The sequence below is a fragment of the Phocoena sinus genome, chromosome 8 (genome assembly GCF_008692025.1).
Source record: "Phocoena sinus isolate mPhoSin1 chromosome 8, mPhoSin1.pri, whole genome shotgun sequence".
NCBI lineage: Eukaryota > Metazoa > Chordata > Mammalia > Artiodactyla > Phocoenidae > Phocoena > Phocoena sinus.
In genome coordinates this window covers 67614782-67640400 of record NC_045770.1, presented here as the reverse complement: position 1 = coordinate 67640400, position 25619 = coordinate 67614782, and the positions used below count along the sequence as shown (strand labels likewise).

General features: G+C 36.6%; 1 protein-coding gene across 14 annotated transcripts in view; it reads left to right on the top strand.

Moving 5' to 3' along the window:
* The window catches only part of BTBD10 (BTB domain containing 10), a 71032-nt gene that overhangs the window by 42210 nt on the left and 3203 nt on the right, over positions 1-25619 (top strand). For 11 of the 14 annotated variants that reach the window (XM_032641299.1, XM_032641294.1, XM_032641300.1 and 8 more), the window contains 6 exons: positions 4365-4561; positions 6593-6878; positions 9879-9981; positions 11470-11590; positions 21584-21781; positions 24304-24414. In XM_032641299.1, the coding sequence (XP_032497190.1) occupies positions 4408-4561; positions 6593-6878; positions 9879-9981; positions 11470-11590; positions 21584-21781; positions 24304-24414 (973 nt within the window). In that variant the 5' untranslated portion in view covers positions 4365-4407. The remainder of the gene's footprint in view (positions 1-4364; positions 4562-6592; positions 6879-9878; positions 9982-11469; positions 11591-21583; positions 21782-24303; positions 24415-25619) is intronic. The other 3 variants (XM_032641308.1, XM_032641306.1, XM_032641305.1) reach the window with 2 other exon arrangements.

Below are 25619 nucleotides of genomic sequence, written 5' to 3'. Positions count from 1 at the left end.
TTGTTTTCTTTGTTTCTATTTCTTTTATTTCTTCTCTGATCTTCATGAGTTCTTTCCTTCTGCTATCTTTGGGTTTTATTCATTTCTCTTTCTCTAGTTCCTTTAGGTGTAAGGTTAGATTGTTTATTTTAGATTTTTCTTGTTTCTTGAGGTAGGCTTGTATTGCTATAAACTTCTCTCTTAGAACTGGTTTTGCTGCATCCTATAGGTTTTGGGTCATCGTGTTTTCATTGTCATTTGTCTGTAGTTCGTTTTTGATTTCCTCTTTGATTTCAGTGATTTCTTGGTTATTTAGTAATGTACTGTTCAGCCTCCATGTGTTTGTGTTTTTCATGTTTCTTTTTCCCTGTAATTGATTTCTAATCTCATAGTGTTGTGTATTGATTTTGGAATATTCAACCAGTCTTGCATTTTTGGTACAAAATCCTTTAGACCTTGGTGTATTGACATTTTTATATATTGCTGTATGGAAACTACTAAAATTTTGTTTAAAATATTTGCGTCTATGTTCTGAGGGATGTAGGTTCTGGTAATGTCTTTCTCTGGTTTTGGTATCTGGGTAATGCTGGCCTCATAGAATGTTAGGAAATATTATCTTTTCTTCAATTTTCTAGAAGAATTTGTGTAGGATTGGTGTTATTTCTATCTTAAATGCTTGGTAGAATTATCAGTGAAGCCATCTTGGCCTGGAGTTAGAGGGTAAGTTCTTAACTATAAATTCAAATTCTTTCATAGACATTCAGCTGTTCACTGTATTTGTTTCTTCTGGAGTGAGCTTTGGTAGTTTGGAATTTGTCCAGTTCTTCTGAATTGATGAATTTATTTGCATAAAGTTGTTTATAATATTTTATCTCTCTTTTAATACATGCAGACTTTGTAGTGAGGTCTACTCTCATGTCTGATATTGGTAATTTGTATCTCCTCAATTTTTTCCCCAGTTTGTCTGGAGATTTTATCAATTTTAATGATGTTTTCAAAGAACTAGCTTTTGTTTTCATTGATTTTTCCCTATTCTTTTTCTGTTTTCTATTATTTTGACTTCCACTCTGATCTTTATTAATTTTTTATAGTTTCTTTAGGTTTAATTTGCTCTTTGTCTAGTTTCTTAAGGCAGAAACTGAGGTGATTTTTTTTCTTTGACCTTCTTTTCTATCATAGGCATTTAAAGCTATAATTTGCTTCTTAACTCCTGCTGTAATATCATGCCATTCCACAAATTTTGATACACTGGACTTGTTTCACTTCAGAATTTTCTCTTTTCCTTTCTGATTTCTTTTTTGCTTTCTGGGTTATTTTAAAAGATTTTATCTAATTTCCAATATTTGGGAATTTTCCAGGTATCTTTCTGTTACTGAATTTTAATTTAATTTCATTGTAACCAGAGAACATACTTTTTATGATTGAATTCTTTTAAATGTATTGAGACTTGTTTTATTGCACAGAATATGGTCTTTCTTGATAAATGTTCTGTGTGCATATCAAAAGAATGAATTTTCTGCTCTTGTTGGGTGAAATGTTTCATAAATGTCAGTTAGGTTAAGCTAGTTGATAGTGTTGTTCAAATGTTATTCATCTTTACTGATTTTCTGTCTGCTTGTTCTGTATTTGTATTTGTTTGTATCTGCGGCATGTGGGATCTTTCTGGACCAGAGCACGAACCCGTGTCCCCTGCATCGGCAGGCGGACTCTCAACCACTGCGCCACCAGGGAAGCCCTGTACCTTTATATTTAAAGTTTGATTCTTGTAGGCAGCATATAGTTGGGTCTGGTTTTTATATCCAGCAAGATGTTGGGGCTGGTGCATTCTTCATCTCCTTACCTGTTGTCAGTTCACGTATCCCAAACTCTCTTAGATGCAACATGAAGCAGAGTTATCCCCTGTGAACTTACTTGCCCTCATTTTTGTTTGCACAAATTATTTTTGCCCTTAGATTGCTTTCCTGCTCTAAAATTATTTAACTAAATAGAGTAGGACATAATTAGTCTTCCATGACATCTGATTTTGAAGGTCTGATTCAGAGTACATTCCATTTGAGAATGAAAAGAAAGGACAGGAGTGTATTATGACACCTTTTGCATTGATTTAACATCTAAACAGTTTAGAAATGAAGCCAATATTTCAGCAGAATGCTCAGCAGCATTTAATCTTTCAGCTGGAGAGATGTCTAGTTGAAATCCTTTTTCAATTAATCAGTCTGCTTGGCCCTTAACGAACGTTTATCCTGCATTTGCCTTAGTTGTAGTGGTGTTTGTACCTTGTCTGTTAAATTATCAATTAGATTCATATTTAGATGTGTTTATTAGCACATTTAAAACTTAGCATCTAGAATAATTTAAGGAGTTATTTTTTCCAATATATAATCCTTATTCTATTATTGTGGATTCCTTTCTTTTTCCTACTTTAGGACACGAGCCAGAAATTCCATTGTTCCTACTCTGAAGGTTTTTAACCTGAAAGTAGGATCTTTTGATTTGTTCTATTTGAAGAAAAAAATTATGTTCCAAGGATGTGATCCTACTCTTATCTGTTTCACTAGAAGGAAGGTGGGAGTAGAGGGTTTTGTTTGTTTGTTTGTTTCTGTCTGTAGGTTTATGAGAGACAAATGACTGATACAAGCTGGTAGGTTGCCTTTATTTCCATAGAAGTCACTCTTCGGGTAGTTACAAAGTCAGCCTTTTGTCTTTTTAGTCTGTTATAGTGAGATGACAGCGATTTTCATAATGAAAGAAACCACTAAAATAACAAAATGAAGTGTTATAGCTAATAAATCAGCAGAGGAGATGATCCTGGAACATTATCGGATTTAAAACTGAATCATCAAGATTAAATTTTTAACTGGTGTGGTTTTGGTGAAGGAGAGCAGGGTAACATCGTGGAGGGGGTACTGGAATGAATTGAAAGGATTAGGATACAGTGTTAATATGGTATCCACTAAATTCTTTGTGACTCTGAGCAAGTCTTGTGATTTTGAACTTTATTATCTTCACCTGTTATAACTAAATAAACTAACATTTAATGGGTGATTCTATTGTACCAGGCACATTGCTGGTCAGCTTACTTATTATACTTCATTTAATCCTCATATTGAACTTAGAAAGTAAAAAGAATCTACAGATGAGGAAATGAAGGTTCCAAAATGTTAAGTAACATTCAACATGTTGAGCAATTAAGTCTTAATGGACAATTGATTCTAAGTCTTTATTACTCTAAAGCCATGAAGTTCTTTCTATTCCTGTTTCTTCTGTTTCTAAAAAGCACTTTAATATTTTTAAACTATGAAGCATGTGTTTTGTTTGCTAAGGTGGTAAATTTCCACCTGCCTTAGGTCAGGCTCTCTCATTTTTGTTCCTATCAGTTTTCCTACTTGCAGTGTATTCTGATTATTAAAATCTTATTTGTTAGTGCCTGATTCACCAGTGATTTACAGTGATGTCTTCTTCATGTGAGAACTTAAAGCATTTATTATCTATCACTCATTTAGTAGTTATATATTTGAGATACATTTAGTCATTTTATATTTGAAATTTGGGATAGCTCTTGAATTGTTTACATTTCTGCATGTCCATGTATATAACTGCTACACTTAAATCATAAGCTCCCTGAGGGAGCTGCTTCTTTCTTGGCAGGTAGCACAGCATTGTGCACATAGCATATATAACTTAATAAATAATTGTGTGAATGAATGCTGTCAACTAGAATATTTTAATCATCATTCCCAGTTATTCACTTCTCATGGGCAAATTTATGTAGGATGTTTTCAAAATATTAAATTTTGTAACTTTACATAGTCAGTGCTGTTAGCTTTTTAGAAAAATGCTTTTTAAAATTTTTGAAGAGGGTTCAATCAAAATCAAAATAGCATGTAGACTTATTTTATTTGTCAGGGAGACCAGTTACTTTACCCATACCTCAGAGTTCCAGAAGCTGGTGCTCTTTCCCTCCCTTTCCCCCTGACAATCAAGGAAATCAAAAGAACACTTGAGTAATATTTAAAAGATCTGGGTGGTCTCTGCCGCCCCCGCTGCTGCTGCTGCTGCTGCTGCTGCTGCTGCTGCTGCTGCTGCTATCACTACTACTACTACCTCCTCTATTACTAACTAAAAAGTCAGTTAACCATTCTGGGCTTTGGCTTTCTCGTCCTTAAAAGAAGACTGAGTTGGAGTATGTGATCTTTAAAGACATAGTGTTCCAGAATTTTTAAAACCTGCAAGTTTAAAGTAAATTAGGTTTCAGAATTGTAAAGTAACATTTGATTCTTGCATTTCAAAATATTAGTAGCTTTATGTTAATTGGGGTTTTTGGGGAAAGCATTTGTGATTTCATGTTCTACTTTTATGGTTAATTTTCTTTTCTAATTTATCAGTGCTCCCTCACGTGTTGCTAAAGGAGTTGTTGAGTACACCAAAATGAGTCTACATGGTGCTAGTGGGGGACATGAGAGATCAAGAGATAGACGAAGGTCAAGTGACCGATCTCGAGATTCATCTCACGAAAGAACAGAATCTCAGCTCACTCCTTGTATTAGAAATGTTACTTCTCCAACACGGCAGCACCATGTTGGTATGTAAAATCAACTAAGCTTCCCAGTGGTTTTTAAAAGAATGCATTTACCTTTTTTTTTTTTTTGGCCACGTCTCGAGGCTTGTGGCATCTTAGTTTCCCGATTGATCCTGGCATTGAAAGTGTCAAGTCCTAATCACTGCACCACCAGGGAATTCCCAATGCATTTACCTTTTTAATGCAGTAATAACAATGATTTGTGCCTAATACTTCAGAGTAAAATTAACTTCTTACTTCTGTTCATTGCTTCTGTTTTAGCTTAGCTTGGTTCTTGCTGTGAAAAAACAGCTTATTAAATGAAACTTAAAAGTGAATTTCTTTTAATAGTCTGGGACAGTCTTATAAAAGAAATAATTTGAACAGCCTTTAAAACTGTAATATGTAGATTTAAACATTTTTTTATGTGATTTTTATCTTGTGAGATATTGAGCAGTGGTTTATTTTAAAATAGTTTGTAGTGAATTATTGATAAGAATCCTTGTTAATCATATTTAAAAAGGAAGTGAAAGAGTAAGCGTTGTAAGGTAATTTATCTTGATTTTTGACAATATTTTAGATTTAATAAAAAAATAGAAGAGGAAAAGGAAGGTGTGAAGTGGTTTTTTTTTTTCTTAACAACTAGCTCAGGTCTTTTTCTTCCTTCCTACTTATTACTGTAAATGAATGCTATTACCTCAGGTAAATACATTGTGTGACTGTAAAACAGTAGTCTGAAGTGGAGGTACATAAACAATGTGAGCTTGCTGATTTTTATTTTCCACTCAGAAGTGGCAAATTAAATAATTTGACTTACTATTTGAGGTAGTTTCTGAAAACCTCGTATAAACCAAAATCATTTATATTAGGGTCTGATGATGTGGAGACGTTTTCAGTGTCTAAGTAGGTCTTAAAAGTCAGACTAATACTGATAAGCTAAAAACCAACAAAAGTATAAATAAGAGTTGACTGTTTGTTATATGCAAAGTTTAGTATCTGGAAGGAGAATAGGAGATAAATTATTTTATTACTTTAGCAAATTTTACTTTGGGGATGCTACCAGCCTTGTGGAAATAGGCAATAAAAGGGAGGTGTCAGGGTATCTCTGGAGATACAGCAAACCTAATTATATAACCAGTAAAGCTGTACAGAGTGTTCTAAGTAGCTTGAGTCATGGAGGAATTTGGCAAAAGCTGATGAAACTGATGAGATGGAGGTATATTTTTAGGTCACCTTTAAAGTTTAGTAATCTAGCCTCTAAAGGAAACTTATCACAAAATCTTAGTTTTAATGTCCCCTTTGTAGACTATTGGAACCGCTAAAGAAAATTTTCTGACTTTCAACAATGTTTCCTATTAAAACTATAGCTAATAATATGATCCTATAAAATTTTAGTAGTGCTTTATTCAAAAATGAGAATGAGAACAAAGCAGTATATCATAAGCTGTTAAAACCACTTAATTTGCTAAGACATTAAAAGTCATTTAAAAACATAAATATACTTCTTAATGTCTGCAGTGAAATTTTTTTCTTCCTTTGGGACCTTCCTTTTGTGAGACAAATAGCTGGTTTGGGGATTTCCTTATTAACATAGTAAGAGTCCAAAGTTTGTACTTTGTGTTTTCAGAATAGTGTTAATACTTTCAGTGTTTAGGAGAGTTAAAATTGTTATTAATCTTTTACTAACTTTTAATGCTTATTTATGTGACTTCTGAGAATATTCCTCTCCTTGGGTTTCTATATATTTTTAAGTAGGGCAATAATATAAAATTTACCTTACTTTTGATCTTAGTCTGGGTCAACATTAGTCAGCTATACATCTTTTTTAAAAAGTCTACAAAATTAATTTTTTTAGAAAACAATTTGATGTTTTAGGTTTCATTCCTAGAAAATAAATGAACATATATGATCTGTGAAATTTTATTTGAAATCAAAAAAGCAGAAATGCAGTGATATAAAACAGCTTTTCTAAATCACAGTTTTTAAAAGATATATATAAACCTCAAATTTTTATAAAGAAAATTTGCATAAGTTTGTTTAACATCTATATTTCAGAACGTGAGAAAGATCACAGCTCCTCTCGTCCAAGCAGTCCTCGTCCTCAGAAAGCATCTCCAAGTGGTTCCAGTAGCAGTGCTGGGAACAGCAGCAGAAACAGTAGTCAGTCAAGTTCAGATGGTAGCTGTAAGACATCTGGGGAAATGGTGTTTGTGTATGAAAATGCAAAAGAAGGAGCTCGGAATGTAAGAACGTCAGAACGAGTGACACTAATAGTGGATAACACTAGATTTGTTGTAGACCCATCCATTTTTACTGCACAGCCAAATACAATGTTGGGCAGGTTTGTATTGCTGTTCTTTGTATTATTAATTATAAAGCACTTTAACATTGCTTTGGGTTTTTTTCATTTAAAGTTTTACAGTAATTCTCTGGTGGAATACAGTGTTCCTGCTGAGCTTTTTGAGGTTAAATAATTTGCTGAAGTTAATCCGGCTAGAAAGTGGTAGAGCCAGATCTTGAACTTGTTTTTATTTCAAATAATCTTTGCTATACCAGTAGAAATAGCAAATATATTAGTTAAATGAAGACAGGACACTAAAAGATCTCTATAGGTTGAAAGCATAGATTGTATTTAACAAGGTGAATTTAACAGTGATAATGCTTCCTTCACTTAGGGCTCCCAAATTCAACCTCCAAATACAGCAGGTATTAGCATTTCATTAGCTGAAAAGTTAGCATGAGTTATCAATTTGATGTAGATACTTAAAAAAGAAATAATATTAACAAGTAGTTAGTAGAATGAAGGAGAGATAATTGTCTCTTAATCTGTACTAGTCTGGAGTAATAGATTAATATAAAGTTTTTAGTTATGGGAACCACAATCTAGAACTGATATAGACAATATGGACTCGTTATGGGAACTTCTGTCTAAGAATATAGACTTGATTTTTCAAAGTGTTCAAAACTAGGATCAGGGCTTCCTGGTGGCGCAGTGGTTGAGGGTCCGCCTGCCGATGCAGGGGACATGGGTTTGTGCCCTGGTCCGGGAAGATCCCACATACCGCGGAGCGGCTGGGCCCGTGAGCCATGGCCGCTGAGCCTGTGCATCTGGAGCCTGTGCTCTGCAACGGGAGAGGCCACAACAGTGAGAGGCCCGCGTACCGCAAAAAAAAAAAAAAAAAAAAACTAGGATCAAACACCTTTTAATTGTAAAATTAGTGCCTTTTTTCCATTCATTCTAATATAAAATGAAGGAGACACATAAATGAAATGGAAGTTTACATGAGGTAAGAAAAAAAAAAAAACCTTGTGTTTTTTGCTAGGTTGTATATGTAACTATTTGGCATACATCTGTGTGTGTGTGTGTGTGTGTGTGTGTGTGATTTGTAAGTATCTCTGAATACCAAATAAATGCCAGCATGTGACACTGTTTACGTTTTGAGTAGACAAATATTTCCTTTTAACATTGGCACTAGACTTTACATCTGTACGAAAAAAAAATACTTGAACTCTATAAGCTTTTATGTATTATTAGAAGCATAAGGAAGATTGTTGATCTGAGCTCCTAAGAGTATGATTCAACACTGATAATACTTTATATTTTTACCTAAACTGTAAAGGAACACAGTTAAAAGGTAGAAGTAGATATTTGAAATTCTTCAACTGATAGGTTACATTTTTCTTAAAACAAAACAAATGCAAAAGAAGTTTTGTGTGTTTGTGATCCATATTGATCTGAAAAGTATAGCTTTCCCCTTTTGTAAAAATTTCAAGTATTTGAGAAAATTGCATGACATTTGATTCCTGAAAGACTCTCTTCTTTTTTTCCCAAATCAGTGAAGGCTTCTTTTCATGTCAGTTGACGAAAGCATATCTTTGGGGATGAAAATTAATATTCATGGGAATTGTAAAAAACAGTTGGCATTCTTTTGGAAACTTTGAAATAAAAAAGCTTTGTTGTTTATAGGTTTCTGTGTTATAACAAAAGAGGGAACTATTTAAATTGGGAAATTGTTGAATAGAAAACTTAGATCAGCCATATTTACTTTAGGAATGGTGGCATCATTGAATTCAGAGGTTCAAATTCCTTTAATCACAATTTTAAAATTTTCTTGGGAGTTATGCATTCAGCTTTTCATTTTGAAGGACCTGTTTTGCAAATTGCCTCTTTTCTAAATAGTTACTGTTAAAGGGCCAACAACATGACTTGAAAAAATATAAATTCATTTGTATTTTCTTTTTGTAAAAATTAAGAGCTTGTTATTTATTTAGAATTTTCATTCTCTTCTTAACTTGGTCATTTCTCCCTACCCCAGCATTTGATTGCTTGTTTTTCAGTTCTGGAATGCAAGTATAAGAATTTTGTGCAAAATTTGTTACATTTATAGTTAAGATTGTGAAAAGTAACCTAATCTGCATACCCTTATTCTACTTTTTTCTAGTTTAGATTACTATATGTGCTTCTTTATAGAATAACTTTGCATTGAAGACAGTCGTTTTAAGGAAAAGGCACAGATAGCATAGTTTTCCCTCCCTCCGTCCCCTCCCCTCCCCTCCCCTCCCCTCCCCTCCCCTCCCCTCCCCTCCCCTCCCCTCCCCTCCCCTCCCCTCCCCTCCCCTCCCCTCCCCTCCCCTCCCCTCCCCTCCCCCTCCCCTCCCCTCCCCCTCCCCTCCCCTCCCCTCCCCCTCCCCTCCCCTCCCCTCCCCCTCCCCTCCCCTCCCCCTCCCCTCCCCTCCCCCTCCCCTCCCCTCCCCTCCCCCTCCCCTCCCCTCCCCTCCCCTCCCCTCCCCTCCCCTCCCCTCCCCTCCCCCTCCCCTCCCCTCCCCTCCCCTTCCCCTCCCCTCCCCTCCCCTCCCCCTCCCCTCCCCTCCCCTCCCCTCCCCTCCCCCTCCCCTCCCCTCCCCCTTCCCCTCCCCTCCCCTCCCCCCTTCCCTCTCCTCTCCTCCTCCCCTCTCCTCCTCCCCCCCCTCCATCCTTCCTTTCCTTCCTTTCTTTCTTTTTCTGGTTAAAATTAGTATAAGAATTTCTCCTAGATTGATGGTTTTTTTTCATCCTCTGAAGTGAAGGGACTGGAAAGTTTTTTAGCTTCTGAATTTTATTAATTTATTTTGTTTTCTTATAGGGAATCTTTACTACTGTTTCCTCACACAAAAACATATTTTAATATTCCTTCATTTATTACATTTGCCTGAATAAACTTCTGATAAACATTCTTGAACTAATTTAATTACATAATTTAATGCTTAAATTATAATTCCTTTTTACTTTTGTACATGAAGACAATTTTCCCTTTTGAAGGAATATCTTAGTGATATATTTCTCAATTATTTGCTACCATAGGATGTTTGGATCTGGCAGAGAACATAACTTTACACGTCCCAATGAGAAGGGAGAGTATGAGGTGGCAGAGGGGATTGGCTCTACTGTGTTTCGAGCTATTCTGGTGAGTGCTCTTTCTTATGTGTATTGATTGAATCAGTTGACCCCTTCTTGTTAGGTACTTGGATTGGAAGCAGAGTTCTATTTGGATATCTCTATGGAAGTATCCAGGGCATTTAAAAAAAAATACAATTTATCTTTTTTTGCTGTGTAAATATAATATGATATAAATAAATTAATTTTATAACCTTCATAAAGATAAGATAGGGGATAATTCATCTCTTAGGTCTGCACAGGCAATTCTTTCAAGAGTTTAGTGGTAACATTTCTATAGTCACATTACTCCACCCTCTTAATTCTATTAAATACAGTAAGTTGATAATTTTTTACTACCAGAGAATAAATGTGGCTACTGGAATTCTAGTATTTTATTGCATATAACTAACAATGGACACTTACGAACATTTAAAAGTCATCTCTAAAATGTATTTCTTACCATCTTTGTTTTAAATCTTAAAAAAAAATTTTTAACTTTTTATTTTGAGGAATATTTGAATTAGTACTACAAGTCCCTATTATAATTTTAAATCAGTGATAAAGGTTTGATTTACAGTGTGTGACAGTTTATGCCACACTCTGAAAATATGGTTTCCTTAAATAGTTTTGTGGGAAGAGGAGAGGGAAGATCCTGAGGTACAAGACAGGAAAAGTAGTTGATAATGATCAGTACTAACAAGTACTTTGAAAAGTACCAGAAGATGTCTTGCTTCCATTCATGTAGCAACTTCAGAAATAAGAAAGAAGCTTGAGGCAGAGCCTTTTCAGACTTGAGCCTGAAAAAGCTTGAGCCTTTTCAGCTTCCCATACTTCCATTTGACCCCCAATGGAGTTGATAAGTTTACTCCATGACTCAGCTATGCAGTAACTTATCTGTAGTTCTCGGCCAGCCCCTAATAGCATTTTAAGTAGATTTTGGAAATAATTACTATTATTGTTTGTAATAATGTGGGCAACACCAAAGAACAGTATTTGGAAGAAGAATATCTAATTGTGTGTTCTGTTTGCATATATTTGAATACTTGGATATCATTTTGAAGTTCTTTACTAAAAACCTTAAATTTTGCTCAATTCTTTAGGTAATATTTAAGGTAACTTAAAATATATCATTTAACTTCCTTAACAAATTTTTAAAAAATGCATGGTAGTTATGTAGACAAATAATTTGTAAGGGGGAGAATACATATACATTAGCATGATATAGTAGAGAGAAGAGATGCATAATTAATGAGGAGACCTGGGTGCTAATCTTACCTCTGCTGTTAAATAATTTTATAATAACTGGGTGAGTCAGTGAACCCATTTGGACATAAACTTTTCTTGTTGGTAAAATGAAAAAGTGGTTAGGTGAACGGAGGTCCCACCTAACTTTAAAATTCCACAATTCCTCAGAGTACCACGATTTTTGAAAATTCTACCAGCCCAACCTTAATAATAAGTTTTGCCTACCTCGTGCACTAGATGTTCTATGCATTCTTTACTTTTTTTTTTTCAGGATTACTATAAAACAGGAATAATCCGTTGTCCTGATGGCATATCTATTCCTGAACTGAGAGAAGCTTGCGACTATCTTTGTATCTCTTTTGAATATAGTACTATTAAATGTAGAGATCTCAGTAAGTATGATGTTTTGTGTGTGAGTGTTTGTAGAGTTAAAATATATTGGAATGAAATGCCTGAAATAATGCTGTTTACCTAGACTTCAAGTATTTGTTTAATTGAATTCTAGAACACTAATACCATGAAGATTATTTGTGAAAGTCCACAGAAATCTTTGTAAGCTCTTGGTGTAATTTTCCAAAACTTTCTTTCAACTTTAATAATTTTTTTGTTTATAGACTCTCCCAGATTTCCTCTTCAACTGTTTCCTCTATCATTTGTTGCCAGTCTTCATCTCCCAGCTTGGGAGCCCTGGCTTTGGCCAAGTGGTATTTGCCTTCGCTCCTCAGATCACATCAACCAAAAATTTATAATTTTTTTGTACTTGCCATGTAATATAACATCCTAAGCCACTTTGAAAGATATAAATAATTCTCAAAAAGAGTATTTGTCATTAAAGATTTTAGATTGAATACCAAGTACCTAGCCCTCATTTATACAAAGGGTTAAATGACTTTATCCAAGAACTTCAAACATAGTCTCAGAGCAGGGTCTAGACCTTTGGAAATCTTAACTCTGTGATTGATATTTTCCTGTCACTCCCTTCCTTAGCACCCCTCCCTTTTACTGTTACATCATGCCTAAGAAAAAAGGTGATTATACACAGAAAAGTCAAAATGTATATGAGAATTATCAAATGTTGACTTGTATATTAAGTGGTTGGAAAAGTTCAGAAGAAGCAGATGTCACTGTGGGCTAGTGGGATTGGGGAAGAGTTCAGAGGAGACAGGTAGTAAAGAGTGAATAGGAGTGATTTAGCAAGAATGGAGTAGGAAGGTTACTCATTTGGGGATTACAGATGTAAGTGATAGACTTTGGAAATAACCTAGTTGGTGCAGAGACTATATTGGGACTGGAAGGGGATGGGAATAAATAGGGGGGCCAGATTATGGAAGGTCTTTAAACTAATATTCTTACATTTTATCCTATGTAATGTGGGAAGCCATTTTAAAAGTTTGCTACCTGTGATTATAGATACATGTTAGTCCCAGATATATGGTTATCTTTACTTCATTACCTAAACTCAACACTAGTTTAGCAGAGTGGGGTCATACCTTCTCAACATTGATGTGTTAGTAATTGTGAATGGGAAATTTTATTTAAATTTGTAAGGCAACTACTATATATTTAAGTGTAGCGAACCTTCATGCTTAATTATGATTTAACTTCTTGAAAATGAGTGGCCTTATTAGGTCTGTTCCTAAGTACCATTTTCTTTTTGCCAGACATTTAAAGTCTCCATAGGGACAAAGGATTGGATGGTCCACCTTTGAGTCCATTTCTATATAAATGATATTTAAAAGTTTAAAGTCAAGTAGCTGGACAGCTGAAGCGTACAGCTGTAAACTTGAACAGAGTGTTCACATCTTAAAAAATGTTTTTTTGAAATCATGAGCATTAATTATTCTAATTTATAATTCTTTGACTTCAAGTTTTGTGTTTTTTTATTCATGGGACCATTTTAATTTAACTTTATATGATTAAATGTTGAATTTTGGTGACTGTCAGATAAAAAAACACAAGAATTCCTTATAGATGAATGGATTTTAGTTCTGTAATCCTTTGGACATAGTTTACCTTGTCATCACTGTTAAGTATCATTTATTTGTTATGGAATTAAAGGTAAGAATATTTATGTGTAATAGAAAGAAAATATGTGTAATATGGTTTTTCTAAACTTTTGGCCTTTAAATAATACTTGTGTTTCTAGATTACTTGTAATATGTATTACTGGAAATTTAGAGATTCTCATAGACTTTATTGCAACAAAGCTATATAGAATTTGAAGAGATAGAAATGGTCTTGTAAAATATAAAAGGATACTGTAGGTGTAGACTTGAGTCCAAAAATGAATTTTTTCCTGCAAATATGTGCCTTTACTGAATATTGTAATGGCACTTTACACCAAAATGTCTTTTTGTCTCTTACTTAAAATTACAGAAGTACTAAATGTATATTGAATAGAGCATCCTGGATTTCTTGGGCAAGTTACTTAAAACCTTGTTTCTTAGTTGCCTCATCTTTAAAATGGGAGACAGTAATATTACTTACTTCACAAGGTTGTTGTGAAGATTATTAAATGGATAGTGCTTGACACATAGTGTTAAATAAGGGTTTGCTTTAAAAAAAAAGTAGCAAAATTAGGAAATAAAGGTAAAGTAAAATAAAAAATATTAAAGGATCATATTGTACATTGCTATTTTATATTTCCACATGAAAATATATTGTGAATAACTGCATTAGAAAATATGCTTTAATAACAACTTGTTCAATGGTTTACATAGTTATCACTCATTTTCTGCATTTTTATTGAATACTCACTTTATACTAAATATTAGGTATGTGAAAAGCAACAAGAAAAGACAAGACCCCTGTCCTTATCATGCTTGCAGTTTAGTGGGAAAAACAGATAAGTAAATTATATTGTGTTAGAGGAAGAATAGGGTACTAAATGAGCATGTAGGAGCCGTACCTAACTTTGGTGTGCGGGCTTGAGGAAGCTTTCTGGAGGAGATGGAAGAGGAAGTGTGTTTCAGGCAGAAGGAATGCTATGTTTAGTGGCAAGAAGATTAGTACAGTGAGGAAATGACTTGTTAATCTTCTGTCATAGAGCTTCCCATATAGTGAAGGAGCTTTGGTTGGTAGCTCCCCAACTAGGCTATAATTTCTTCACTGTCTATATTCTCTTACCAGGTAAGCACTGTAATCCAGAAGAGGTTTTGAGAACCAGGGCTGGACTCACAAATGAAGGCCTGGGGCTAAGAGAAATGAAAATATAGTGTCCAGGGTGAAAGTGGTATGGAAAATGAAATTTAAAGTTTGCAAAAGGACCAGTTCAGAAGGCCCAGGAAGAAAGGCACCATCCATGTGGGAGATAGTCGGATTGTAAACAAATATCAAAAAACTGAAGTTACATTTAGTTTGAGAAGGGAGATAAGAGGCAGGGACTACGTTTGGAGTCACAGAAATATGGAGACACTGAAACGACAGAGACACTTCTGTGTTTTCTGTCTCCTCTCTTTCCTCCCCCCTCTCCCTCCCTCTCTCTCTCTCTCTCTCTCTCTCTCTCTCTCTCTCTCTCTCCCTCCGCCCCTCCCTCCCTCCCTCCCTCCCCCCCCCACCCCCCTCTCTCTTTCTCTCCCCCACCCCAGTCCTGCTCTATTTTTCAGTTTATAGCATTAAATCCGTTTGAATTTGAGGACAGGGACTATACCTTTTCAACTTTGTGTCCGTAGTGCCAGGCACATAGTAAGGATTCAATAAACATTTGTTGAAAGAATAAACTCTTTTTATCCCTTCATGCATTGTTTAGGACACTGTTCCACTTACTGTCATCTTCTCTAGTATCATTAGTCTTTCCCTCTTTGTATAGAGTAATCCTCAGGCTCAAACATACTCAAATCTGACCTGTGTCTATTGTAGACATTCAAAAAACTATATCATTTGAAAACTTTTGAGCTTTTTATTGATTCTTTGAAGTTAACTTTTTGCAAGAATTAACACGTTTATTATACTGACTCCTGCTCCAACTGCTGTCTTTCCATTTATTCACTTTTCTTTTTTGTCTTCTTCTGCAATGGTCTTATTAAGTTTATTCTTTGGTATTTTGTATTTTTGTTACTGTTGTGTGTAGAATATGTTCAGATTTTCTAACTGCTAACATATGAGAAAATTATTGAATTTTGTATATTTGTGTTTAGCCACCTAACCAAACTCTGTTTTATTTCTAATAGTTTTTCAGTTGTTTCTTTTATATTCTTGGTAGATAATTGACCCTGTCGTAAGTAAAATTTTTTATATCTTTTTGTCTTACTGAATTGACTATAATATTTTGAACAATATTAAATTTAGTGGTAATTCTGGTACCCTTGTCTTTAAAGGCATTTCCTTTAGGTTTCACTGTTAAGTCACCCTTTCTTCAAGACTTTGGCTCTTCGACATCCATCTTTTAGGTCTGCTTTTTTTCCTCTCACTTGCTCCCTGATCCTTCATACGTTGAATGTGGTCCTTCCCAACTGTTCTGTCTTCAGCTACCTTCTCTCTCACAGAATCTATACAATTAATCTAAGTGATGCCATTCATCACTGTGGCTTCAGATATTACATGTACACCATAGATTTCCAGCTGTTTCTTTTTTTTTTTGTTTGTTTCTTTTTTTAATGTATTATTTATTTTTGGCTGCATTGGGTCTTTGTTGCTGCGCACGGGCTTTCTCTAGTTGTGCCAAGCAGGGGCTACTCTTCGTTGCGGTACATGGGCTTCTCGTTGCGGCTGGCTTCTCTTGTTGCCGAGCATGGGCTCTAGGCGCCCGGGCTTCAGTAGTTGTGGCTCGTGGGCTCTAGAGCGCAGGCTCAGTAGCTGTGGCGCACGGGCTTAGTTGCTCTGCAGTGTGTGGGATCTTCCCAGACCAGGGCTCGAACCTGTGTCCCCTGCATTGGTAGGCAGATTCTTTTTTTTTTTTTTGCGGTACGCGGGCCTCTCACTGCTGCGGCCTCTCCCGTTGCGGAGCACAGGCTCCGGACGCGCAGGCTCAGTGGCCGTGGCTCACGGGCCCAGCCGCTCCGCGGCACGCGGGATCTTCCCGGACCGGGGCACGAACCCGTGTCCCCTGCATCGGCAGGCGGACTCTCAACCACTGCGCCACCAGGGAAGCCCAGTAGGCAGATTCTTAACCACTGTGCCACCAGGGAAGTCCCTCCAGCTATTTATCTCTAATTCCTACCTACCAGTTACGTATTTCTAGTTTACTATTTAACTTGTATAATTTTTTTTCTTCTTAATCAGGCTTTTAATGAGTTCCATGCATATAGTACATATAGTGATGAACAAGACAGACATTGTCCCTGCATTTATGGAGTTTACAGTCTAGTGGGGAAGACAGGCATTCAACAAGTAATGAAAAGCTGTGAAAATTCAGTGAAGAAATGAGATGCTGTGACAGGTGTATGGTAAAGGGGCTATGGAGGATGATTATCTGAGTCAGTGACATTAAAGCTGAGACCTAGGGCTTCCCTGGTGGCGCAGTGGTTTGAGAGTTGGCCTGCCGATGCAGGGGACACGGGTTCGTGCCCCGGTCCGGGAAGATCCCACGTGCCGCGGAGCGGCTGGGCCTGTGAGCCATGGCCGCTGAACCTGCGCGTCCAGAGACTGTGCTCCACGACAGGAGAGGCCACAACAGTGAGAGGCCCGCGTACCGCAAAAAAAAAAAAAAAAAAAAAAAAGCTGAGACCTAAGGGAATGGAAAAGAGAGTGAGAATCTCTCCAGGCAGCAGAAATGGTATTTGCAGAGGCTCTCAAGTTGGAAGGAATATGACATGCTTAAGGCACTGAAAGAAGAGAAACATGGCTACAGTGGAGGAGGTGGAGCGTGAGTGGTGAGATATAAGGCCAGAGAAGTAGGGAGAAAACAAAATTTATTAACTAAATAAATGTTTATTAACTGTACATTCTCTACCAAGCCCTGTGCTAAGTTCTGGGGATGCAGCAGGAACAAACCAGGCAAAACTTCCTGTTCTAATGGAACTTACACTCTTTTGGGGGAGACAGACAATAGACAAGGTAAACAAGTAATATATGAACAAATAACATGGTATGTTAGGTAGTGATATGTGCTGAGGAGGGAGAAAAAAGTAAGGAAGGGACAAAGAGTAATATGAGAGGCTTTCATTGCAGAGGAAAATTGAAGTAAATTCCAAACAGAGGTTAACAGTGAGAGCAAATGTTGAAGCAGTTTGCCTGGCATGTTTGAGAGCAGCAGAGGCTAGTATAGTTGGAGTGGAGTGAGTGAGGGTGTCAGTAGTAGGAGATGAGGTCCAGGGGAGCAAGGTCGTGTAGGGCCTTTATCTTTTGGCTTTTACTCTGAGATAAGCCATTGGAGGGTTTTGAACAGAGAAGTGATATGATCTGTAAGGCTGCCATGTTTTTCCATTTCATGGACTCACTGTTCACACAGAATTCAATGTAGACTCATGCAGTGCTGTATTCCTGATCTGACGGATGCTTTAAAAGAATCACTGTTGGCTATTGGGTTGGAAATGGACAGGAAGGGGAATTAAGATACACACAAAGAGGTAATTAGGAAGCTATTATCATAATTCAAATAAGAGATGATGGTGGCTTAAATCAGGGTGGAAGCAGTGAGAAGTGATCAGGTTCTGGATATATTGGATGGTAGAGTTGTAAGCATTTGCTTGCTGATTGAATATGAGGTGGGAAAGAGAGAAAAGGACTTTACCTGGAAGTGTGGAGTTGCCATTAATTGAGATGGGGGGAGACTTCATGGGGAGCAGAAATTTAAAAGCTTGATTTTGGACATGTTAAATTTGAAATACCTATTAGACCTTCAAGTAGAAATGCTGAGTAGGGCATTGGGTATACATGTCTAAAGAGAGAAGTGTGGGCTGTTTATATGCGGGAGTCATCACTATATGGATAGTATTTAAAGGACTGTGCACACTGATCTGGAACCTCCTTTTACACATAACAGGCTTAAGGACCAAGTTGAGGATTTGGGACTTTTATTCTAAGGATAGTACAAGCCATAAAAGATTTAAACTAGAGACACCTATTTAGATTTTTTGGCTGCAGTGGGGGAGATGAATTACACAGGGGCAGAGGCAACTGATGGGTTCTACAGTAGTTTGGGTTAGAGTTACTGATGACTTGGACTGCAGGGGGCAGGGGTGCAGTGGGGCTGGACTGTGTTTTCGTTGTAACAGTTGTTCTGTCACAGACCATTCCAAACTTGGTAGCATAAAGTGTGATTATTCTTATTTTGTGGGCCAAGAATTCAGACAGGGTACAACAGAGATAGCTTATGTCTGCTTCACAATGTCTGCGGCCTCATCTTGTGAAGAATTGAAAGGATGAGGTGACTGAAAAGGCTGAAGGCTTCTTCACTCACATGTCTGCACCTGAAGTGGGACAACTCAAAGGCTGGGTTCAGTGAAGACTGTCAGACAGAGTAGCTCCACGTGACCTCTTCATGCAGCTTGGGCTTCTCCAGGCCTGGAGACTGGGTTCAGAGAGGAAGCATCTGTAGAGCAAGCATTCCCAAGACCAAGGCAGAACCACAAGTCATTTTCCCCTCACCTCTGCTGTGCTCCCCTGGTTACAAGCAAGTCAGTACAACCAGCCTAAATTGAAGGAGAGAGGAATTGGACTTCTCTTGCTGGGAGGAGATATCAAAGTCACATTACAGAAAAGCATGTGGCATAAGAGATTTTGCAGCTGTCTTTGGAAAATAGCATCTTCCAGAGAGGAAATGACACAATTCAAGATGTATTTAAGAGGTGGACTTGTTAGGTCTTGGGGAATGATTGAATTAAAAGATGAAAAAGGAATCAAATATTCATTCATTTATTCTACAAATATTTAAGAGCCTGTTATATGATTAGCACTCTTCTGTGATGATTCTGAGAACTTGAGTGGATGGTGGTGCCATTTACTGATTTCAAAAACACTGCAGAGAGATAGAGACAGAAATGATTAAGTTCAATTTGGAGTATGTTGAGTTTGAGGTGCCCGTGAGGGGGCATCCAAGTGGAGATTTCCAGGAGGCACTTGAATATAATGCATCTAGAATATAGAAGGCAGAATTAGTAGAATAAATTTGAGAATTGTCAGCATAAGGTGAGAGAAAAAAAAACTTAGAACTTCCCTGAGAAATAACAATACTTAATGACAGGCTGGAGGAGAAAATGTTGACAAAGGTGACTGAAGAAGAACAGCCAGAGAGGAGAAAGAAAACCAGGGACGGTGGTATCAGACCTTAGGGATGAGAGTATTTTAAGGAGGGAGTGGTCCCTGTAAGGCATTCCATCAAGAGGTCAGATAAGATCATGATTAAAAGTTGTTGATTGTCAGGCAGAAGACCTAGATAGACATTTCTTCAAAGAAGACATACAGATAGCCAGTGGGCACATGAAACGATGCTGGTCATTGCTAATTAGAGAAATGCGGATCAAAACTAGAGGTACCACCTCACACCTGTCAGAATGGCCATCATTAAAAAGTCTACAGATAACAAATCCTGGAGAGGGTGTGGAGAAAAGGGAACCCTCTTACACTGTTGGTGAGAATGTAAATTGGTGCAGTCACTATGGAAAACAGTATGGAGGTTCCTCAAAAAAAAAAAATAGAGTTGCCATATGATCCAGCAATCCCACTCCTGGGCATTTGCCCAGACAAAACTAATTTGAAAAGTTACATGCACCCCTATTTCACAGCAGCACTATTTACAATAGCCAAGACATGGAAACTACCTAAATGTTGTCTATCAACAGATGAATGGACAAAGAAGATGTGGTGTGCGTGTGTGTGTGTGTATGTGTGCGTGCACACGCGTGCACACACATACACACACACACACACACACACACTGGAATGTTACTCAGCCATAAAAAAGAATGAAATAATGCCATTTGCAGCGATATGGATGGACCTAGAGATTATCATAGTAAGTGAAGTAAGTCAGAAAGAGAAAGACTAATACTGTATGATATCACTTATTTGTGGAATCTAAAATATACAAATGAATATATCTACAAAACGGAAACAGACTCACAGACATAGAGAACAGACTTGTGATTGCCAAGGGAGAGGGGCATGGGGGAGGGAAGGATTGGGAGTTTGGGACTAGCAGATACAAACTATTATATATAGAATGGATAAACAAAAAGGTCCTACTGTATAACACAGGGAACTATATTCAATATCCTGTGATAAACTATAATGGAAAAGAATATGAAAAAGAATATATGTATAACTGAATCACTTTGCAGAAATTAACAACACTGTAAATCAACTATACTTCAGTAAAAGTTTTTTAAAAAGATGTTCATTATCTTTAACAATCTAGAGGTCATTTGGAGACTATGTCAAGGGCTCTTTTGAGTAGTGAGTGTGGAAGTCAGATTGGAATTGGTTCAGAAGTTAGGGGAAAGAGAATGTGTTTATATATATATAGGAGTTTGACTGTAAAGGGAATTTTAAAAATCATAATGGAAGTAGCCAGCCTAGAGAGAGACATGGCTAAATCATAATATTATAATTATTTAATCATGTATTATATTAATAGTTATTATATAATTAGACAACATGTTGTAGGGGGAAAAAAGCTCTAATTTGGGAGACTACAGATTTGAGTTTTAGTGTCTTCTCTTACCCTCCCAGTAGTTCCTGTGATGGTAGAGCCTTAGATAAGAGATAGGACATTGCCATTGAAATAGGAATAAAATAAAAATGATTAGGTCAGTGCAGGTGAGTTTGTGACTATGTATTTGGAAACTTAAAGTTGTTCATTATGGCTGTACTTAAGAAGGATCAAGTGAAGTGCATCTTTCATTCCTCTCAATTCTAGGGTCACATAAGCAATGTAATTCCTGTACCGTGCTATATTTTGCTTGACCTTTTACCATCCTTATCCCAAAGCCAGTTGACCCTTTTCATCTCACTCCTCTTCCTACACAGTAATATCAGTGTTGTTTGTAAATAATTTTCTGAGAAAGAAAATGTGGGAGATGGAATATGGGGGCTATTTTATTTCGTATGGATAATCTGAAAAAATATCCTTAGGATATACTTTAAGATATAACTGCATACATTGATGGAAGACAAACTTATGTAGTAAAAAATACCCTGGAGGGTAGATGTAATTCTGATTGTGCAAATTAGTTTTGTAACCTTAGGCAGATTGCTTCATGATGTGTAAAATGAAGGGGCTTGTGTTGGATGGCTTTAATTGGCCCTTCTTGCTGTAAGATTCTACAGTTCCATAAGAACTCTTCCTGGGCAAAGTTTTGTTGACTAAAGAATAACCACTATATTGTCTACAGGATCCCGAAGTAGATGCTGAACTACTCTGCTGTTTTGTTTGTTTGTTGTTTTTGCTCTTCTTTTACTTATCAGTCACCCCCAAAGTGAAGATATTTTTGTGGCTTTTATTTCAGGTGCCCTAATGCATGAGTTATCAAATGATGGTGCTCGTAGACAGTTCGAATTTTACCTGGAAGAAATGATTCTGCCTCTCATGGTAGCTAGTGCCCAGAGTGGGGAACGTGAATGCCACATAGTGGTGCTTACAGACGATGATGTGGTTGATTGGGATGAAGAGTATCCACCACAGATGGGAGAAGAATATTCACAAAGTAAGTCCTGTGGCATATTTTCTCTCTCAAATCGTCACAGATTTTCTCTTTATCTTTTACAATATTGATCAAAGGACAGTTTTTATAAAGAAAGTATGTTGAACTCTTACTTATACCAGGAGTTGGCAAACTACAGCCTGTGGGCCAAATCCAGCCTTTTGCCTGTTTTTATAAACAAAGTTATATGTATTGTCTGTGGCTGCTTATGCGCTACAATGGCAGAGTGGAGTAGTTGGAATGAAGACCGCATGGCTAGCAAAGCCCAAAGTGTTAACTATCTGGCCCTTTACGGAAAAAGTGTACCCGCCCATGTCATGCACAGAAATGGTTTGCTTTTTGTTGAGTATCTGGATCTTAATGATTTTTTTCTTTGCATTTAGAAGCATCCAAGAGAAGTAGATCCTGGAATAGTAGATAATAAAAAAATAAGTGTTTTCTTTTTAGATGAATTACTATGTGTATATAAAATGAGAAGCTTCAACTCAGTGATTGCAAAGATGACTTTAAGTTCTAAGACATTCCTTTTTTAATGTCATAAGTGTTCCTGGAGGATACAGTGACCCTTCCGAAAAGCTTTGCGGAACTTTAGGTATTTCTGACCAAAACGGCACATCTTGAGCAGCAGTGACTAACTTTTTTCTTACTGCGCTTCCAAACTTTTTCTGATTAGAACCTTTTGATTTTTTTTTTTTTTCTGTTAGAAAATTTATTTCATATTGGTTTGGTTTTGTTTTCATGGTGAACCCAATCTAGTATTTTTGAACAGCTTCATAGATTGAGAAAAAGAGTTAAAAGACTGATTCGAGGAGCTAGGTAAAATAGCCCAACATCTTGTTCTGTCCTCCAGTCTGTGTTGACTCGGTAAGGATTAGGGTTTAAGTAAAAAGTACAGGATTATAGAAAGTATGGAGCCCTTTAAGCTCTGATTTTTCCATTTTACTTACCCTTTTCTAAAAATAAAGCAGACTAAGTGGTATTCTTTTTTATTTTAATTCTAAAGATTTTCATTAGATTATCTTAGCGCTTTTCAGAATTTACATTGAGACATTTCCTTTGCATGATACACTTGAACGACTATTCTGACTCTTCTGTGGACAGTTAGAATAATAAATTGCTACTATTTCCTTATTCCTAGGCTCTTTGCTGACAGTGGTTTTCTATAATATGTGAAATAAAAAGTTGAACAAAGCACAGGAAAAATAAAAGGTTACCAAAAATCAGAAGAAATACACTAAATCATTTTCTTTGTAGAAAAAGGAATGAACAAACTTTTACTTTTCAAAAAGTTTGACTCCGAGAGAGTAGAGCCAGCTGTAGAGCACAGAAATGATATTACAGTGATACAGGAATAATAATAGACCTGGGCTTTTCCTTTTTAGTTATTGAGCTTTTCATTTCAGTGTTTTTTGGTTTGTTTTTTGTTTCTTACCTTAAACATTGAAGCTTAAAAGGACTGGAAACATTTTTACTCAATTTGTCTATAAATATGTTTCATTTTGTGCCAAGATGTTCCAATGTAAAGAAGATACATTTGAGTAGACAGAGATAAGATAGTCTCTTCAGCCTGATTTTCCTAAATGTGACATTATAACACCACCCATTCTGAGATGTCAAAAAATCTTTATCTTAAAATAATATCAGTAGTCTTAAGGATGTGGTAATAATCACAAATTTACTCCATGAGTAGCTTCTGTATACGTTTTTTCCTTTTATTGGCTCTTAAACCAGCATGTTTGGTTTGTGAGTGTGTTTTTCTTTTTTTGAAAAAACCTTTGCAGTTCACCTTTTAAGGGAGATAACTCCACCTGAAAGAGAGAAGGCGAGGAAGGTCCATCAGTCTAACTCCCTGAAGTGCCCAGCACATTTGGAAGACTCAACATGTTGTCAGTGGAATGTCTGTCCTTTGCAAAGCCAGTTTGCTCTAAACAGACTAACCTAGGCAGAACATGCTCGAATCTGCCATTTTTAACATCAATATTAAATGGGACTGTTCGCCTGAATGGAAAACAGTTTGTGGGGTGGGCCTTTGTTTTGGGGGAGTTATTAATAGTTGCTCAATCCATGAAATGCAAGATGTATCCATTTTGTACTTTCTGACAAGGCAGTTTTTTCCCCTCCAGATGAGGCCTTGGAGGCATCAGAGCAAAGTCCTTTACTTTGCCTGCTTGATAATCATGTGATATTGATACCTTTTTTTTGGTTCTCTTTATTTGAAGAAATTGGGGCAGATCCCATTCCAATAAGTTTGTATATGATATATCTTTCAGAAGGAGATTCTTCCTATGGATTGGGTTATCTGATTGGTTATTAAAGCTTTTCTTGTTTCAACTTATGTAGACATTTGCTTATGTATTAACTGTACTGAATTGTCCTGTCATGTTGGCTAGTCATCCTTTGGCATCACTGCATCCATTATTTGGGCTTTTAGGGTTGTCAGGCCCCTTTGATGATCAAGATAAACTTGAGTCATCTCCAAGTACTTTGATTTTAGTAAGAAAATATTTTTGTCTCTTTGTTTCCAGTTATTTATAGCACAAAATTATATAGATTTTTCAAGTACATTGAAAACAGAGATGTGGCCAAATCAGTTTTGAAGGAGAGGGGTCTTAAGAAGATTAGATTGGGAATAGAAGGTAAGACATTTTCACTATTTTCTATTAATTTTCTTTTGAAAAAAAGCAAGGTTAAACAACTGGATCCCATTGAGAATATAGTTTGAATATTTAAAAATTCAGACAAATGATTACTGAATGCTCATGCAGTAGACATATAAATAACAACAATCAGCTTCCTTTTTCTGAGATGATAAATAGAAGGCCATTAGAAATTATTATTCATTCCATAAGATCCCTAGCAATATAGAGATATGAATTTGTCTTTTCTGCCATTGCCCGACTTAATGCATTTTTGACTAAGCCCAGGTAGTGTGTTTGGCACGCATGTGTGTATATTCCCGTAAGACTGACAGGACTCTTTGCCTAAGTAGTAATCGTGATCAAAGCTCAACAGAATTAAAATCTAGTACTTCCTGAAAATTCATGTAAGAACAGTGCTAGTAGCTTTCTAGTGTCTTAAAGTATAATAGCTTATTTTCAAATTAAATTGAATTGCAAATGTACTTCATCTTACTTAAATGCATACTTTTTAGATTGCTTTTTACTTTATGATTTAAATGAATTTTTGTCAGATGCTTCTTTTATTTTAAAGTGTCCTTACTAAAAACAAAATATCTTCTTTGGCATACCATAGTAAAGGGTAAAGACTGCTTGTGTTCAGAGCCTATGATTTAATAGCTGTATGACCTTGGCCAAGGCACTTTACTTCTCTTTGCCTTCGTTTCCTCATCTAAAATGGGAGCATTAATAAGTACTTCATAGGGTTATTGTGAGGGCAGAATGAGTTAAAATAGGGCCTAGCACATAGTAATTTCTGTGTTTGTGATGGTGATAACGAAGATTGTGGTGTTCAGATCAATGACCAGATAAACTTCTGGAGATCGCTGTAATGGGCTGCTGAGACATAGGGAAGAATGACCAGAAACAGGGTCTTTGTGGGAAGGGGAGGAAACTTTGGGCTTAAAAAAGAGGACACATTAGCTTCACCAGTATGTCCCCTCTTCTGTGATTTTGCAAACAATGGGATTTAGCTGTTTCCTTTCAGAGCTAAAGAGAAGGTAACTGGAGGGAGCTACTTTAGATGAGTGGGCAGGGGAGCAGTTATTTGATCTGAAGCCTGATGACAAGTGGGTTGGAACTAGATTGTAAAAAATAAAGCCTTATATACTGTGCTGAGGAAGATGGACCTTCCTCTTTAAGCATGAGGGCGTCATTGGTAGTTT